The sequence below is a fragment of the Marmota flaviventris genome, chromosome 3 (assembly GCF_047511675.1).
Source record: "Marmota flaviventris isolate mMarFla1 chromosome 3, mMarFla1.hap1, whole genome shotgun sequence".
Classification (NCBI taxonomy): Eukaryota; Metazoa; Chordata; class Mammalia; order Rodentia; family Sciuridae; genus Marmota; species Marmota flaviventris.
The window spans coordinates 24,991,166-25,010,657 of NC_092500.1; the positions used below are offsets into that span (position 1 = coordinate 24,991,166).

The following is a 19,492-nucleotide window of genomic DNA, read 5'->3' on the forward strand; positions in this document are numbered from 1 at the left end:
CAACCTGGTATCTGTTTTGTACATAAAATTTCATTCCTGTACCTATTCATTTATGTACTGTGGATAGCTTCTTCCATGCTACAACAGAGATGAGTAACACTCAAGACCTAATATTTAGTACACGTTCCTTTATAGAAAAAATATACCCAAGTCTAAGTTAACAGGCCTCTAAGTTAATGCTCTAAAATACTTCCTGACCTCTTCTGTGTGTTACTATCAAGTTTACCACATTCATTTCCTACTGTTTTTGCTACTTGTGTGCCAATATCTTGCACCTCTAATTTGCAAAGGCCCAAAGGAGATGTCCTATTTGGCAGAGCACCACACAGACTTCTTTGGTTTGTTTTCAGTTTGGAAATGTATTTGAGATCTGTTTACTGATGTTATCAGATAATCAAAATAGTATGGTACCATCAATATAAAGTCAGTTTTAACCCCATAAGTATTTAAATGTATATAAATTACTTTTACAGAAACAGTGAAAATTTAAGCAATTTTTATTCAAAATATACAATGGACCATCCTATCTATATATGGTAAAAGCATCAGACTAGAAAGTAATAGGATAAGATCCTTCCTTTAAAAAGAATACTCTCAAGAAGTGGCTCAATATGCTACAATACAGTAGTTGCTTACTCCAAGCTGGAACAGAACTAAGAACCTGGATATTCTAAGAACAAATCATTTTCAGGCAGGCATGAAGGTCATAGTTAATCAATTTTTAAAAAAGACACAGCATAATTCTTCATCTCTTACATCGCCATAATTCTAGCACATATACCACAGCAGTAGCTGGTAGTCAAGTTTAAGCACCACTTGCCTCAAAAAGTAAAAAACATCAATGAAAAGCACGTCCATAGGAAGCTAATGGAAATCATGAATCTAGGTTGTGAAAATGAATTAGTTATTATTAATTCAAACTCTTGCCCCCCCATCCAACACTTAGTTCTTAAAGGCTAAAACGTGAGTATAATTAAATTTCAAATGCACTATTCTAAATTTTAGAATCAGAATATGCTGTAATAAAGACCCCCAATACTAAACTCAGGAAATCTCATGAGTATCCTACACTCTTAGAAGGAGTGGATTCTTCAAGATTATGGAATGTCTTGGAGATGAAGCTTTTGATTTGATCCCTAGCACCAAAACAAACACCACAAAGGTTATAGAATGATCTCCATCAGTGGCAAAGAACTACTAATCAGAAACTGGATTAAAGAAACTCTTGTTTGAAGTCTTTAGTTTAAATTAAAAATCAGCAATCATAGAGAAATCAACTATAAGGGCCTCTTGTTATAATTTAAGGCCCAAATGAAGGACAAAAATATCATGGAGTCACTCTTTCCTACATTGAATCTACAAAGAACCTAATTTATTTGCAAACGGTTAAAAACTACTTCTATGATAAAAGAAAAGAGCAAACAGCCATACAAATAACCATTTGTATTTCTACAGGACAATACACAACATTGCAATATTTAGGAAAACTGTTACCTTGAAAAGTATTTCAATATATAATTAACAGCTTCCTCCATTAAACCAGAATTCTTTCTACCTATATTTAATTTGCAATAGAAGCTAACAGCAAGGAAAGGTAGTTTTATTTAAAAAGGTAGTTTTTTAAAAAATCTCAAACCAGGTACCACAGTGCGTGCCTGTAATCCCAGAGGTTTGGGAGGCTGAGGCAGGAGGATTGCGAGTTCAAAGCCAGCCTCAGCAAAAGGGAAGTGCTAAGCAACTCAGTGAGACCGTGTCTCTAAATAAAATACAAAACAGGGCTGGGGATGTGGCTCAGTGGTTGAATGCCCCTGAGTTCAATTCCCACTACAAAAAAAAAAAAAAAAAAAAGACTCAGTATTTTTCTCAAGTTACTTCAAGTATTCCACAAGACTCACATTAAATTATTAACACTACATTAACAAACATAGGAAACCAATGACTTTCCTCTCCTAACAATAAGCAGATAGAAATGGAATAAAAACATTTCATTGGGGCTGTGGTTCAGTGGTAGAACACTTTAATCCCTAGGACTACATAAAAATAAACAAATAAAATGAAGCTAGTGTGTCCATCTACAAATAAAAAAAATACTTTAAAAAAACACATAAAAAATTCATTCATATCAGCAAAAACATAAAACATTTAAGAACAAATTTAACAAGAAACAGATAAAACCAATCTGAAAAAAAAAACTGAATAAATGAAAAACAGCATACCAGGACAATGGATAAAACAGCAATAAAACTGCCAAATTTCAGAAACTAATAACAATGTGATTCTAATCAGAATTCTCACAATGACATTTCAGTATGTATGTGTGTGACTGGGGAGAATAATTTGTCTTATCAACTTATTATATTACAAAGTTTATGATCTATTTTAAAGTTTCAATATCATAAGAATAGACAAATAGATCAGTGAAGCAGAACAAACAATTCAGAAATTGATTCCATTATATATAAGAATATATAATTTGACAAAGATGGTCATTTAATTCGGTAGCATGAATTATTTACCAATAAACCAGCTATCCATTTGAAAGAAAATGAGTACACAAAAAATGTAATAAAACAACAAATAATCCGACTCTGAAAATTATTTTTACTTAATACACATATACCTACCTAGACAGAATTAACTGCTGAATGATTTATAGTGGCAAAATATATTAGAGACAAAGAGAATGCCCGTCAATTACAGATTGGTGGAATAAAATAATAATAGAGGGGCTGGGGATGTGGCTCAAGCGGTAGCGCGCTCGCCTGTGAACCCGGCCGGGGTTCGATCCTCAGCACCACATACAAACAAAGATGTTATGTCCGCCGAAAACTAAAAAATAAATATCAAAAAAATTCTCTCTCATTCTCTCTTAAAAAAAATAATAATAATAATAATAGAGGTATTCTAATTACTTGGAGAGACTTTCAAGAGGTAGCACTGAATAAGAAAAGCAAAGGAAGTGTGCCTATGATTCCATTTTTATAAAACAGTGACAAAATTTTCTCCCTTATATAAAAAAGACACAGATGTACACATATGTGAGCAAAGAAAAATATGAAAAGCTACCTGCTAGGTGGTTAACATGAGTCTAGAAGGAAGGGAAAGAAGAGGGAATAAGCAAAATAAATAAATAATAAATAAATTTAAAGATGTATGTGACCACATATGTACTATGAGAATTTATGTGATTAACATATAATTGCATGTATCTATGACATTTAAAAAGTATTTTTGAGCTGGGGTTGTGGCTCAGTAGTACAGCACTTGCCTGACATGTGTGAGGCACTGGGTTCAATTCTTAGCACCACATATAAATAAATGAATAAAATAAAGGTCTATCAACAACTAAAACAATATTTTTTTTTAAAGTACATCTTTTAAGACAGGGATAGCAAATGGTGAATTCACATTCAAAGAAAAGTTGCCTGTGCTATAAAATCCTCAATTTTACAGATTTAATGCCTAATAATACTCACATTTGGGAATAAAGGAAGTGAAATTAACATCATGTTTTATGTTTAAAGGAAAATAGGATGTCTTTATATACAAAAAAGAAAAAGAAAACTACAGTAGAAGCTTTCTTAACCAACTATTGCAACCACTGAATCACTCAATGCTTTTTTTTAATACCAGGGACTGAATCCAGGGGCACTTAACTACTGAGCCACATCCCCAGCCCATTCTAAATATATTTATAGATACACACACACATATACTGTTTAAAGACATATATATTGTTTAGAAACAGGGTTTCACTAAATTACTTAGGGCCTGGCTAAGTTGCTGAGACTGGCTTTGAACTCACGATCTCCTGCCTCAGCCTCCCGATCCACTGGGATTATAGGCATAAGCCACCACGCCCGGCTTACACAATGCTCTTGATTCCCTCTGTAAAACAGATTGAAATGACCATGGTATTCTGAATATTTGTGGCTGACAGGTTACTATGCTGGAAGTAATAATAGCAGCTAATTTACTTAATGCTCACAATGCATCTGTTACTTGTTTAAGTGCATTACATATGTTATCGTTCCTCACAGCAATCTTCAAAGTGTGCATTATATAGAAGAGGAAATGAAAGCAGACACAATAAATTACTTGCCCCAGTCACAAATCTGGATGTTAGGACTAGGATTTAAATACAGGTAGTTTGGTCCCAATTTCCATGCTGTCTACATAATACCACTATGAGCATCTGTTGACCAGATGAAACTATCCCCACAAAACAATTTTCTAAGAATTGGGAGAGTTTGTTCCCAAACCTGTGTAAGTCATCTGTACTTGATACTGTAATTATATAATTCAATAACACACTACATAAAAATAACTGTTTCTATGAAAACTAAAATGACTACTCTGAAAGTCTCTTATAAAGATAAACCATCAAAAAATACTTCTGTCAAACGGGGCACAGTGGCTCAGACTTATAATCTCAGTGAATTGTGAAGCTGAGATAGGAGGATCACAAGTTTGAGGCCAGCCTCAGCAATAAAACAAGGCCCTAAGCAATTTAGCAAGACCTTATCTCAAAATGAAAACTAAAAAGGACTAGAGACATAGCTTAGTGGTAATGTGCTCCTGGGTTCAATTCCAGGAAGGGGAAAAAAAAAAATCTAAATAAAATATATATGGTTTGGGGTGTGGCTCAATGGTAGAGGCCCCCAGGTTCAATCCCCAGCACCAAAACCAAACAAAATAAAAACACTTTTGTCAAATTAACTCTAGATAAGATTAAATTTAAATGTTTTTGGGGAAAAATGTAAAGATACGACATCCATCCTCAGCTCACTTGGTTCTTTCTTACTCCTCTCCAGAGAAATCCAACATAGACATCATAGGTAATGCATTATGAATAGTTTATGAAGGAAAAAAAATGAAATCCAAAGGAAGTCCATGCCAAAATACTGAAAAGTGAAAAACAAATTTAAATTATCCTTTATCTAAAAAGATTTATTTGGGGGGAGAGTCCCACTTTTTTTTGATTAATCAACCTGCAAGAGGTCCCAATCATTTTGGATAAGAGGGCTTCTAATGTATACAAATTCATAAGCTTTTAATAATAAAGTAGTAGTTCAAAGTTTAGATAAAAATCAAACCTGCTTGATTGCTAAACTAAAATTGCCAAAAGTCAAACTAGAAGTTGTTTTATGATCCTTACCCATCTTGAGTGGGTGGGTATTCACACTCTTGTCCTTTGGGAAATACACCATTAGGATACAGGTCACATATCGGTACTGAGGGAGGGTCTGTCTGAACTCTTGCTGTGAAACACAAATAAAGTGTTAACTTCTATAATTAAATATAAAAGTAAGCAGTTATTATAGCTTTCTCTGTTCTAATGATTGTTATATGTCCTCATTTTAATTTCCCCGATGTCATATTACAGTTAAAAACAGAAGACACTTCAACATGCAGGCCATTTCCTGACTTATTGCTACATGGTGGAATGATCTTAATACCATAGGAACATGTGTGACTGCATGGTGTGACGCTACATCTACATAGTGTACAACCAAAAGAAAAGTTGTGCTGCAATTGTATACATTGAATCAATGCACTCTGTTGTCATATTTACCTAATTAGAATCAATGAAAAAATTAAATTAAAAAGACATCTTTAACTCCTCAAGATTCCATTATGTATTTAAAACATATAAAAACATCATATGCTTTGGTAGAAAAAGCACACTTCCAATGTTTTCATCCCCACTTACTGTACCAGAGATGTTAAGAGCACAGAAGTTGGCTTTCACAGATAAAAAACAAAAAAGTGCCAGGCATGGTGGCACATGCCCGTAATCCCAACGGCTCAGGAGGCTGAGACAGGAGGATAATGAGTTCAAAGCCAGCCATAGCAAAAATGAGGCACTAAGTAACTGAGTGAGACCCTGTCTCTAAATAAAATACAAAATAGGGCTGGGGATGTAGCTCAGGGGCTGAGTACTTCTTAGTTCAATCCCCAGTAACCCCCCCACACACACACACAAAGAAAAGTAACAAGAAAATAAGAAGTCCTATTACATATTAATAAGTGAAAAACTATTATTCCCAGGGAATAACTAGTAAAAGTTAAGAACATAAACTATCGATGCTGAAAATCTTGAGTTAGCCATATGCAAAATTTCCAGGTACATGAAAAAAGTTATAGCACTTGGCAAACATCTTAGACATTATTTCCCAAATTGTAGAAAGTTTAAGTATCCCTAATCCAAAAATCCAAAACACCCCAAATCTGAAACTTTCTAAGCACTGACATACTGCCATAAGTGGAAAATTCCACACCTTATTTCATGTGGCAGGGTTCAGTCAAAACACAAGCACGCTAAAATTACCTTTAGGAAATGTGTATATGAAACATCAAAAATTCAAAAACACTGCTGATCCCAAGCATTTTGGATAAGGGATACTCAACCTGTAAAGTCGCCAAAATGCTTTAAGAAAATATAAATTTTTCTCTTGAAACTTTTAAAAATACATAAGAACTAACCATGTAGTTCTTACTATATGAAGACCTGCCTTTTAGTAATGAATGCTATATCCAAGGGAATACCAAGAAGTTGCATGAGAGCTAATTTATGCAGCAATATATGACTTTCAGCATAGACAACTGAAGCATTTACCAACTACTGAGTAAGTGGTTCATATGTTATGAAATTTTTCTTAAATTTTACACATATTTTCCTTTTTTTGTTCTGTAAAGGGGAAAAAAAGGCACATAAACATGACCATTTAATGAGGCAAATTATTATCTAAGGAACCATTAAAGGCTCACTCCTTCAATCCAAAAGTAGTATCTCATGAGTGCCAGCTGGTTCTTTCTCTTTACATGATTACATTTAAAACTGTTATATGGGCAAGGAAAACTGGGAAACACTTTCTCCTCATGTTCCTAAGAGGAAACAGAATTATAAAATGAAAAAAAAATTAGAGATTACCTAATTGAGCTTCACATTCAATCTAGGAATCCTCTAACACTCCTTACAGATGAAGCTGAAATCCTGACGGTGGAGATAGTCACTATCTCTCAAGCTAATATCTATTCATTTTGGGAACACTGTAACTGTCTGAAAACTCGTCCCATATTCATCTCTCTCTCTCTCTCTCTCTGTCATGTTCTTCTATTAGTCCAGCTTTATTCTTTGAAGTTTAAAAAAAAAAAAATTGACTATCCACTGCTACTCATTCCTCCCTACAACGAGGAACCACTTTAAGGGATATGACCATCTCATCACTTTTATCCAAATTTGCCAGCCTTGAAATTGTTAATGTTTATTTTAAATGGAGCCAAAACTGACTTATATTAATGTGTCAAGTTAGGTATAATTAGTGTAAGACTATACCTTGGATTTTATACACTCAAACTCCTAAGGATCCCAATCACCCTATATTAATTTTGTATCTGTATCTGTAAAATTTCCGCTTATTAACAGGTTATATAACCTTATTAACAGGTTATTATCACAGTTATCCTAGGTTCAAAAAAATCTTGATTTTTGTTTAAGTATTATCACCAATTAAAGACTAGTTATTCTGGTCTTATTATTTTTTTTGTTGGTCAAAGTTTTATTACAAATAAATATGACTTCTATATTGCCTACGAATTAAAAAATGTTAAAGATCTCAAAAAGAGCCAGAAAAAATAAAATATAGCTAGGTGAGGAGGTGCACATCTGTAACCCCAGCTACTCAGGAGGCTTAGGCAATATGATTGCAAATTCTAGGTCCGCCTTAGCAACTTCGTGAGACTTCCCTGTTTCCATATAAAAAAATAAACTGGGGAAGTGCCTAAGTGGTAATGCACCCCTGGTTTCAATCCCCAGTACGAAGAAAGAAAGGAAGAAGGAAGGAAGGAAAGAAGGGAGGGAGAGAATTTGTAATCAGAATATCAGAGCAGAGTTAAAGTCTATCATTTACCAATTACTAGCTATGACTAGGACAACACAACTAAAAGCCTCAGTTATCTCATTTACAAAAAGAAGTCACATGAAATCCTGATAAACATTTGGTATCATAATGTACTGTATTTGAGGATGTGTGCGTGTGCACGAGCGTGCGCGAGCGAGGGGAGGGGGGGTTCAAATCCAGGGCCTCATACATGCCAGATAAGCACTCTATCACTGAGCTATGACCCCCAAATTATATAAAACTATAAATAAGCTATAATAATATGTATTGCAGTTACATGCTATTACTTATAATTCTCCCACTTTATAGATGTGGAAAATGAGGGAAGTAAACTAATCCTGGTAGCATTATTTTTATTATAATATTATGTCTTATTTCAGAAATGTTTTATCAAAAATACACAAATAAGAGACATTCAAAGTAAATAAGAAAGCAAAAATCAAAACAAGGAAAAGAATATGAAATAGAACCTGAAACAAGGCCAATAAAAAAAAAAAAAAAAAATCACAAATTTGGCTCTAGGCCCACAAGTAGCCAACCTTAAATAAATAAAAAGCCAGACTATTTTCATAGTTCATGGTATTTTTGAGATAAAACCAATCAACTACACAGGAAAAACACAAATATTCTTGATACCAAGACCAGAAAAAAGACAGTCTCTTAAAAGAGTGCTAATAAAGTCAGGTGAAGTGGGACATGCCTTAATCCCAGCAACTCAGGAAGCTAAAGCAGGACGATCCAAGTTTAAGTCCGGCCTCAGCAACTTAGTGAGACCCTGTCTCAAAAAAGAAAAAGAAGTGGGGATGTAGTTCAACGGCAAAATAAAATGCCCCTGGATTCAACTCCATCTCTCCCCTCACACAAAAAGAGTGCTAATAAAGAAATGCAATGAAAGGGCTGGGGACATAGTTCTGAGAGTATTTGCCTAGCATATATAAGACCCTGGGTTCGAGCCCCAGTACTGCAAGAAAAAAAGAAATGCACCAAAATCTGGTACAATGGCACACATTTATAATCCCAGCATCTTGGGAAGCTGAGGCAGGAGGATCATGAGTCAAGTGAACCTGGGTTCAATCTCCAGTACAAGAGATAAACTCAATAAATTCAATCAACAATATTCTAACAGGAGGCACAACTGCATCATACCAAAACATTTGTCAGTAGAATTTTAAAAGGGACAAGTGTAAAATAGCTCCATAATCATCCTCCTTACCTATCTACTTTCATTAGGGAGCAATTTTAGAGTATTTGGAGAAATAGGTATCTGCAATTCATTCTCAGAGAATACCATTTTACACAGTCACTTTTTATTTAAGTGGTACCAGGGATAGAACCCAAGGCTGTGCAAGTGCTCTACCAGAGAGCTACATTCCTAACCCTTCACAGGCACACTATTAATGATTTTGAATGGAAAGAATAGGGAATAGGACATTAGAATATGTAGAAGATTCCTGGAATGTAAAATTAACTTGTGCTCACTAAATACAGACTTATATGTCCTCACAAGTTAGAGGCAGAAATGACATCCTTATACACGAGTTAGAAAAGAAAGGTTATCCCACCTCAACCTGGTTACACACACTAGGGGAATGGCTGACAGAGGCAAGAGCTTCTCTAAACAACAGATAAAAATGGAAGTCAAGTCCCCTAAATTCTAATTCTTAAAATTTTAACCTGAAATATCTTAAAGGACGGTATAACCAGACATTTAATGATCCCCAATAGCCCAAAGAGCATCCAAGATTATTAGAACTTACATGTTCTAATTCTCAAACCAATCTTTATTTCTCAATACTATACAGTCTTTCCCATAGTCTCCCTAATATGTTTTTAGGCTTTTGAAGATATATGGTTGTCATTTTTAGAAATACAATCTAAGTAGGGTCATATTTTATACATATTTAAAATAGTATTATAACAAATTTATTTATAAAATCTCACCATATGCACGTAGTTTAAAATAATGGAATTCCTCATTAAATGTTCATTAAGAATCTCATAACTTCAAAGCTGGCAGATAAACCACAAACCATGTTCACCTATTACAACATAGGGCCACAACTTACCTATCCCTGACAAAATTATTCTTTGTATTATGCAAGTTTTAATTTATAAAATTTTTAGGAACTCACCCCTACCTTGTGATTAAATGCAACCAATTTACATAAACACTATAGAAAACATCAAAAAGTTTGTTAAACTAAAACATTTGCTATATAATAATTAGTTTCACTAAATTTTACCTCTATTAACCTAAATTTATTTCTCTGACGTGTATTAGGACCTTAAACTTCTAACCTACTCTTCAAACCTGTTGGTTAAAAATTACTATTACCAAGTAAGATTAACTTAAGATACTAACGTCCTCTCTTCTTCTTCTTCTTTTTCTTCTTCTTTCCAGTTGCTCCATCACCATCTCCATCTCCATCTAAGAAAAAACAATTCCAAATACACATTCATTTAAACCTCATAAGGACAGGGGTAAAGAAAACAGAAGGAGACAGGTGTGTATGAATGTGTACATACACACAATGCGTTTTAAATAGCATTTGATAAGGTATACTGCTAGCTTTTAGTACATTCATTTATGTAACCAAAAAACACTAGCAGATTTTACTTTGAATTACTTGAACACACATTGTTGAATAAAGTATCTTTAAGAATAAAAACTGCATTGACTTTCTTTTTTAAAAGCTAGGAAAAATAACTGTAAAAAAAATTACATCAATAATAATGACCCTGTGACTTCATCTAAAATAACACTAATAACAATTCACATGTGCTCTGCAGTTAAACACAGTTAAACACATCATTATTACCTCATACAATGCTCAAAGCAACCCTGTGAGGTAACAAGGAATGTCTAAGGTACTTGCACATAATAACCCTACTGGTAAATTGCATAACTAGACCAATAATTATGTCAATTGATTCCTAATCTAGTAGGGTTATGTGGGGTATCATTATTTTTAACGCCTTTTCCAATACAGTTAGCAGAAAAAGAATTCTGCAGTTAGGCCAAACTTTATGCAAAACTCAGTGGGCATGGGCGGGGTTGTAACTCAGTGGTAGAGAACTTGCCTCACACATGTGAGGCCCTGGGTTCGATCCACAGCACCACATAAAAATAAAGATATTGTATCCATCAACAACAACAACAAAAAAAACATTTTTAAAAAATCAGCGGGCATATATATACTCTTCCTGAATTCTGGGTCTCTACAGCGCCTGATGCCCAAAAATTGGTGGAAAATAGTTGTCAAAGAAACACCCAAAACAGCCATGAATCTGTTTGAGTCTTTATAATAACCATCTATGATGGAAACTTTGAGAAAAGTTAAGGATACAATTAAAGACAAGATGAAATAGTGACTCAGAACATTTTAAATAAATGTATAGACCTAAGAGTCTGAACTTCTAAAAATGCTGTTCAATAAATTCCAGCAATTACATTTGAAGTTTCCAAATCTACCCAGAAAAATCACACTGCTCTGAAACTGCAATGAACATGACGCTGTCTCAGATAAGTATTAGCTGATGGTCTAATAGTATGCTCATCATCATTTAAGTGTTCTTTTGAAAGTTCCACCTAGTGGCTATAGTAACATCAATAATTTTAGATAGTAAAACCCACACCTATAAAACAACATCAAATGTCTCTTAAATTTTTCTTCTTGAAGTGCACCCTTTTACTCCCAGATTAAAGAAGAGCCATGAAAGCAATTCTCTCACTATTCGATATACAATATTATTTTAATTATCATATAAAATTGCAATCATTGGCTTAAACAGATCTCTATTCATCTGTGGGCTCCTTAAGGATTACACATCTTAAAACTAAGGACAGTGACAAGAACATGGTGAATGAATGGCCCTTTAATTTATCCTGTTAATATTTATGAAAAATCAATGAAAATGCCAGTATTTGACAATTTTTTACTTACAAAATTGAAATTTCTTATATCCAATCTTTTATTGGGGGTACTGGGGGTTGAAGCCAGGGGTGTTTTACACTGAGCTACACCTCCATCCCCCTCCCTTTTTTTTGAGAAAGAGTCTTACCAAGTTGCAAAGGCTAACCTTGAACTTATGATCCTCTTGCCTCAGCCTTCCAAACACAAGGCATGTGCCACCACACCTGGCTGTTACATACAATCTTATAAAATTAACAAGAACCCACTAGGTAGAAGAGTACAATGGAAACACAAATACTGCATATTTACTCATTATTTATTGCTTTTTATGTTCAGAAGCCTAAGAGGAAAAACTTTTGGAAAATACAACTCAATGTCCTTGATGTATCAGATAATCTATTTCATATATTCTGCACGACAACTTCTTTATTCCATTAAATGCTGAGTTTCTAAGTGCCAGGCAACAGGGACAGACAGTAATAAGCAAAATAGTTTTTGTTATGAAAAAATATTCAAGTGTCTAGCATACTGCTACACACACTAGACTCAACCTAAAACAAACATTTTGAGATATGAAGCCACTTTAAAACATGCTAAAAATTTTTCCAGCTGTGTGCCTTTGGTGAATTATTTAGCCTCCCTCTACAATGGTTTCTTCATCTTAAAAATGGGATAAATAAAATATCCTTATTTGATACTTTATCGTCCTTCTGAAACTAACTGCCTTATTCAATGTCCAATGTCTGATTCAATACAGAGTAACAGCCACCACTTATGGAACTCTTTGTGCCAGGATGGCAGCAGAGTCAAGATCTGAATAGTAAGCTATATGTAGTTTTAGTTCCAACCATTATACCATATTGAAATTTATGTTTTTATATGTCTGTCTTTCATAGCATCCCAAAATATTTCTATTAGGTAAAGACAGTTCATATTTATTTCTTTATTAAAACCATGCCCAAATCAACTGATACCCGGTGAACTGACAATTAGACATTCACATAGGAAAGGAAAAAACCCTTCTATTTTTACCTTGCTCAATAGAAAAATTCTGAAAGGCCAGATGTGGTGGCACATACCTATAATTCCAGTGATTCAGGAGGCTGAGGCAGGAGAATTGCCATTTCAAAGCCAGCCTCAGAAACTTAGAAAGGTCCTAAGCACTTAGTGAGATCCTGTCTTAAAAATAAAAAATTTAAAGGGATGGGGATGTGACTCAGTGGTAGAACACTTGTGGGGGTTCAATCCCCAGCACACATGCACGTGCACACACATGCATACACATGCATACATACACACACACACACAATCAAAAAGGATAACAGACCTAAATGTAGCAGGTAAAAATATATAACATTCTTGAAAAGAAAATCTTCATGACCATGCATAAATTAAAAGAGGATAAACTGGACTTCATCAAAATTAAAATTGTGTTACGAACAATACCATCAATAAAATGAAAAGACATTCCACAGCATGGGAGAAAATATTTGTAAAACATGAATCCAGTAACATGCCTCTAGAATACACAAAGAACTATTATTACAACTCAATAAGATGACAAATAACCCAATAAAACATACACAAAAGATCTGAACACTTATAAAAAAGATATATGAAGCCTGTTATAGTGGCACACACCTGTAATCCCAGTGGCACAGGAGGCTGAGAAAGGAGGATCACAAATTCAAAGCCAGCCTCAGCCTCGGTAAGGCACTAAGGAACTCAGTAAGACCCTGTCTCTAAATAAAATACAAAACAGGGCTGGGGATGTGGATCAGTGGTTGAGAGCCCCTAAGTTCAATCCCCAGTAGCCCTCCACACCAAAAAAAAGAAAAAGATATATGAAGCCTGGATTACAGACTAGTTGACACCTGTACTCCAGTGACTAGGGAGTCTGATTGAGACAGGAGGATCACCAAGTTCAAGGCCAGACTCAGCAATTTAGTGTGGCCTTAAGCAACTTAGACCCCATCTCAAAACAAACAATTAAAAGGGCTGAGGATGTAGCTTAGTGGTAAAGTGTCCCTGGGTTCAATTCCCAGTATCAAAAAATAAAATAAATAAATAAATAAAAAGATATTAATATGAAAGACAAATAAAAACATGAAACCATAATGATGTACCACCAATCACACCTATCAGAAAGGCTGTAATTTAAAAACTGACAATAGTTAAATGCTTATGAGAATACGAACCTGGAACTCTCAATCATTGCTGAGAGGAATGCAAAATGGTACAGCCACTTTGGTAAAGTTTGACAGTTTCAGAAACCTCATTTGTAGGTATTTACCCAGGAGAAATGAAAACATATGTTTACACAAGGGCCTTTTTGCAACTGTTCATAACCTTATTCATAACAGATAAAAGCTGGAAACCCAAATATCCTATAAATGGTAAATGGATAAATGAATATGGAATATTATTCAGCAATAAAAAACAATGTACTAATTCCTAAAAATGAATGCAACATCTAAATAACTGTCAAAACTATTATTAAGTGAAATAATCCAACAAACAAGCTGCATACTGAATAATTATATTTATATGATAATCTAGGAAAGGCAAAAACTACAAGGACAGAAAAACATTAGAGGTGGCCAAGGATAAGAGCATGGAGCAACAGAACTTGATACAAAGGGACAAAGGAAATTTTTTGGTGGAGATATTTTTGTGGAAATGGTCTATACCTTTGTTTTTGGCAATGGTACACAATTCAATATCAAAACTCCCCAAAGTGTACACTTACAAGGGGAAAATACTATTTTAGGCAAATTAATAAGCCTGACTTAAATTTACTGAATGATTTACCTCTGGCATGTTGCCAGATGCCTATAGGATCAACTATAACATTGATACCAACAATCTCATGTTCAACATACCTAAAATTAAATTCAATATCTTCTTCTTTGCCTACAAAGTCCCTCCCCTAACTCTAACCAGCTCTCTGCTAACTTCATATTACAGGCAAGAGCATTAATGCTCTGTCACATCAACAGTCTCCATTACTATTATTGGCTACTTCCTCTCCATTTCTATTTGACTATTTGTTTAAATCTTCCCTCACCACATGCCTGGCCTTCTGCTAAGTGGCCTTAAAAATGATCTCCTTGCTTTTAACATACATGTACTCTCCTGTAAATAATCATGCACAAATATAAAGTCTAATTATTTTGTCATAACATGCTTAAAAATGCTCAAAGGCTCCCTCATTGAATCCTCTTTTATAGCCAGTTTGCTCTGTTTATTATACTCTGAAAACTTTCTCAGCATTATCCCTTCTCAAATGGTCTCTTCTACTTGGTTTTAATCAAGTCTTACTCCCTCCAATGAGTATTCTTTTAGCATTCAGCTTACAATTCCATCTCCAAATTTCATTGAATTGTAGTGTATATACCAGAATATCTTTTCACTTTGTATATCTTTTCACTTGATATTTCCAATACACCAACAGTTTTCTTCTAGGAGAAAAATTCTAAAATATAGCTTTCCATCCCTCAAAGAGCACTCGTAACAGATAAGTAGTACTTAATTTATCCTTATTATGAAAACAAGTTAGGAAAATAATCAGCTCAAATTGGTGAAAACTGTCAATATTCCTAAAATTGTCTTTAACACACTGAAGGTTTCTAATTTATCACATAAAACATTTACCATGTCAAGAAATTCAGTGAACTTTGTAAAGGTAAAAACGGAACAAAGCAAACATCAAAATTAGCACTATGATATTCTATACATAGTGGATCTATAACAACCTATTATATTACCTTGAATTTACAAACTCCTTTCTTGTTCAAAGTTCAAAATATGTTCATAATCTGAAGCATAAGCCAAAGTAGAATGGAGAAGATGTTTGCTTAAGGAAAAGGAAAAGCTAATGATTTCTTTCAATCTAGGCACCTCTTTTCCACTTATGTTTACTATAGCTTTTTTAAAAAAATGGCTGCTGTGACTCGAACCCAAGCCCTGGGGCACACTAAACAAGCATTGTACCACAAAGCTACACCCACAGACCTTTCTTAATTTTTCTCTCTTTTTCTTTTAATTTTGAGACAGCATTGCTAAATTGCCTAGGCTGGCCTCAAACTTGCAATTCTCTTGCCTGAGGTTCCTGAGTAACTGGCATTACAGGTGTGCACCACCACACTACACCTGGTGTGACTTAAGCTTCCTGAAGGCAAAGAACACATCTTTCTAAAAAAAAAACTACTCTAGATTACCCAAACAAAATAATTTGGTACAGCCTCCACTGGCTAAAAGGTATTAGCCCCAGGCTGACAGTGCTTGAGGTAGAGCAACTGGTCCTGGTAGTAAATAAATAAAAATTCAAAAAATAGGAAATCCCTATTTCCTCCTGTACCAAAACAGGCTATAGAATTATAATAGACTTCTGACTTAATCTTCTCTCCCTCCTGTCTTACAGTTACATCAAATACTAGAATTCTAGTAGCTGTCTTAAAAGAAATTTTATTTTTTTTAAATATTTATTTTTTAGTTTTAGATGTACACAAAATCTTTATTTTACATTTATGTGGTGCTGAGGATTCAACCCAGCGCCTCATGCATGCTAGGCAAGTGCTCTACCACTGAGCCACAACCCCAGCCCCAAAAGAAATTTTATAACATCCAAATACCCATAAAGAACTAGGATCTGGGAATTCAAAAGAGTTTAGAAGCACTCCAATATACTCCTTTAAGAATGAAGAGAGGCAGCACTGGTATAGAGACTAAAAGGCATGAAAATAAGGTGCTAAGTTTCAAATTCTGGATCTGATATATATACTAGCTGTGTCATGAGGCAAATCATATAACTACCACTTCTCTGTAAAATGGTAGCACCTACTTTGCTGGATTTGTGAGGTTAAAGTAAGTGAAAGTATTCCAGCATAATGTCTAGAATATAGTAGTTGTTAAATAAATATCAAATAAACAGCCTCTCAATTTTATTGTATTAATACCCTCTACCTGGCCTTCTGCCAAGTACATTTTTTTTAAAAAGCTTTTTTTATTGTAAATGGACACAATGCCTTTATTTTTTTTTTTATTTTTATGTGATGTTGAGAATCGAAACCAGTGACTCACATGTGCAAGGCTAGTGATCCACCACTGAGCTAAAACCCAGCCCCCCAAGTATATTTTTGAAAACTAAGATCTGTGCTACCTGAGCAGCTAGTCAACATACACAACTTTTTAAGGAGTTGCTAATAAATGCCTCTTCCTTTATCTGCAACATTAACTGAAGCTTTGGCAAGTGAAATGTCAGATAACCTCACATTTTCTATCTTATAATCACAAAGATCAAATTAACCATTTACCTTCATCATCATCATCTCTTTCTTTCTCTTCCAATGCTTGTTTTTCCAACTGTCTTGCTACCTCATCCACTGAGGTTCCTGATTCTTTATCAGGTTCCTGTTGCCCTGCTGATCAAATAAAATAGCATGAACCAAATGTAATAAGGATACTTTCCCACTAGAATATGTTCTAATGATCCTGGACAGCTTGCAAGTGCTTCTTGATAAGTGCTCAGGAAACAAAAAACAGAAACACTATTTTGAATATAATTTGTTAAATGGCAGAAAAAAAAATCTTGCATACCTAAGTAGTACCATCCATTCATTAATTCATTCAACAAAATATCCACTACACATACTAGCAGTAAAGATAAATAAGACCTTCAAGGTCCCTATCCTTATTGTACTTTAACTTTTAAAAGTATTCAACACACTCATCAAATTCTTTAATTACTAGCAAGTACCTATCTAGTAATTAAGTATCTAATACAGGCAACAGTGCTGAAGGCCTTAAGAAGGATTCAGACAGAATACCCCTAACTCTGTGAAGAAAGCAGCTGTCATAATGAACTAGGTTTGAAAATCAATCAAACAAAATAAACAAAAAAGGATAGTCCATTGCGAAAATACAAATTTTTGAACATCTAAGCACAAGATGAAGCCCATGCTCTGCAAGTAATTACAATCTAGCTGTATAAGTAATACACTGAGAAAGAGTAAAACCAGGTAGCACTTAATAAAGTGACATTCTGATTACTGAAAAGAATTTATATTAAGAGATACAACTGTTAAAAATATATTAGGATTATTCTGCTGAATACCTTCAAGGACAAACTGAGGAGTTTGGATTTCATCTAAAAGCCAAAACAGCCACCAGAGTATGTCCTAGGATTAAATTTTGCTCTGGAAGAGACCCAGCAAATCTACAACTCTCCCTCTTCCCATCTAATCAAAATTTCAGAAAGACATCGATTCATCCTGTGCACCCTTGTTTTCACTATGACCTCTCCGTTTCTGTCTCGTTGTATCTCTGATTTTCATTAAAAACAGCTAAAACCAGTTTTTTTGCTAAAATGAAGTTGGTGAACAAAAACGGTGACTTCTCAAAACACTTGAGTTCTTAGCTAATAAAACGATCCAACTGTGTACTTTCAGTTGTTTTCCTTGCTTCACCAATAGATTTGGAGGTTACTGCTTGAGACGTTCCATTCAGAGCCAAAGAAGATCCCTTCTGCATTTGCCTGAAAGTGGCATCACAATTCGGGCCTAAAGGCCCTAATGCTGGACGATGCTGTGGAATAAGGCAGATGAAAATTCGCACCACCACAACCAGAAATTCTCGCTGACATGAGTGTGTGGGCAAACAGACATATATATACACACCCCAAACGTGCAACCTGCAACAACAACCCCGATGTAAACCCGGATGGTGGGGGGCCATCGGGTCGGGCTATACTCTTGCCCACCGCCATCCATACGTCTCCGGTAGCTCCAGCAAAGAGGCAGCATGGAGATTTTTGAGGAGGGCCCCAAACCACGCGGAATTTGGTAGAGCCGTGTTGTGTGGCTGGTTTCATGTCCGCGCCATGGTCTGCCTGGGAGCTGAGCCCCGGCAAAAAAAAAAAATGGGGGTGGGGGGCCGGCCCCGCGATCCCAGGGCTACCGCATGCGAAGCTGAGGCATTCTTCTACCTCATCTCTGCCCCCAAAAGCGGGAGAAGCCGCTCTCCCCAGCCTAGGAATCTGAAGCCCGGCCTTGCCCCTCTATCAGGCCTGGGAATCAATCCAGTCTAGGGCTCCGGGTCCCCGGTCCCTGCCACCCCCGCCGAGCCTAAGCCAAGTCGTTCGGCCATTCCTGGCAGAGACTGGGAAAACAAGACTCCCCTTACCTGCGGTAGCCCCTTTACTCTTCTTCTTCTTTCGTCTTTTTTTCTTGGCTGCTTCTTCCGCCGTAGAGGCAGCTCCCTCCTCCCTGTCGTCTGGATCCAAGTCGCCATTCAAGTGGCTCCCGGAGGCCGCTGCCTCCTCCACGCCCGCCATGTTGCTCGAGAGAGCGCGAGGGAGCGAGACAGAGCGGCGAGGGCCCGCTCCTTCTTCACCCACCTACACCAGCGACGCCGGAAGCTGCTCTCGATGGTAGGGCCGCGGGGAATGCTGGGACGGCGGAGAACTGGACTGCGGCGTCGGGCTCCCTGCGGCCCGCGTGCGGGCCTCTGTGCCTATCTGGTGTGGGCTAGGGGCTGACTGATACCTGACTCGTCCCAGGCCTCGGGCATTCCCGGTACAAATCTGCCCGCGTACCGTCAGCTTGAAGGGGGACCAGAGTGAGCTGGAGAAGCCCGTGCCTGCTGTGTAGAGAGGGCGACCTGCAGGAGGAGGGG

The 19,492-nt window shown here is 36.0% G+C and overlaps 1 protein-coding gene across 2 annotated transcripts in view; it reads right to left on the reverse strand.

Annotated features, from left to right (window-relative positions):
* The window catches only part of Metap2 (methionyl aminopeptidase 2), a 38,030-nt gene extending 18,792 nt beyond the window's left edge, over positions 1-19,238 (reverse strand). Inside the window, exons 1-4 of one of the 2 annotated variants that reach the window (XM_027952145.3) lie at positions 19,001-19,238; positions 17,134-17,238; positions 10,267-10,332; positions 5,159-5,261 (exon numbers count right to left, since the gene is read on the reverse strand). In XM_027952145.3, the coding sequence (XP_027807946.1) occupies positions 5,159-5,261; positions 10,267-10,332; positions 17,134-17,238; positions 19,001-19,151 (425 nt within the window). In that variant the 5' untranslated portion in view covers positions 19,152-19,238. Of the gene's footprint in view, positions 1-5,158; positions 5,262-10,266; positions 10,333-17,133; positions 17,242-19,000 lie in introns of both variants that reach the window. The other variant, XM_027952080.3, reaches the window with a different exon arrangement.
* Positions 19,239-19,492: the final 254 nt, after the last annotated feature.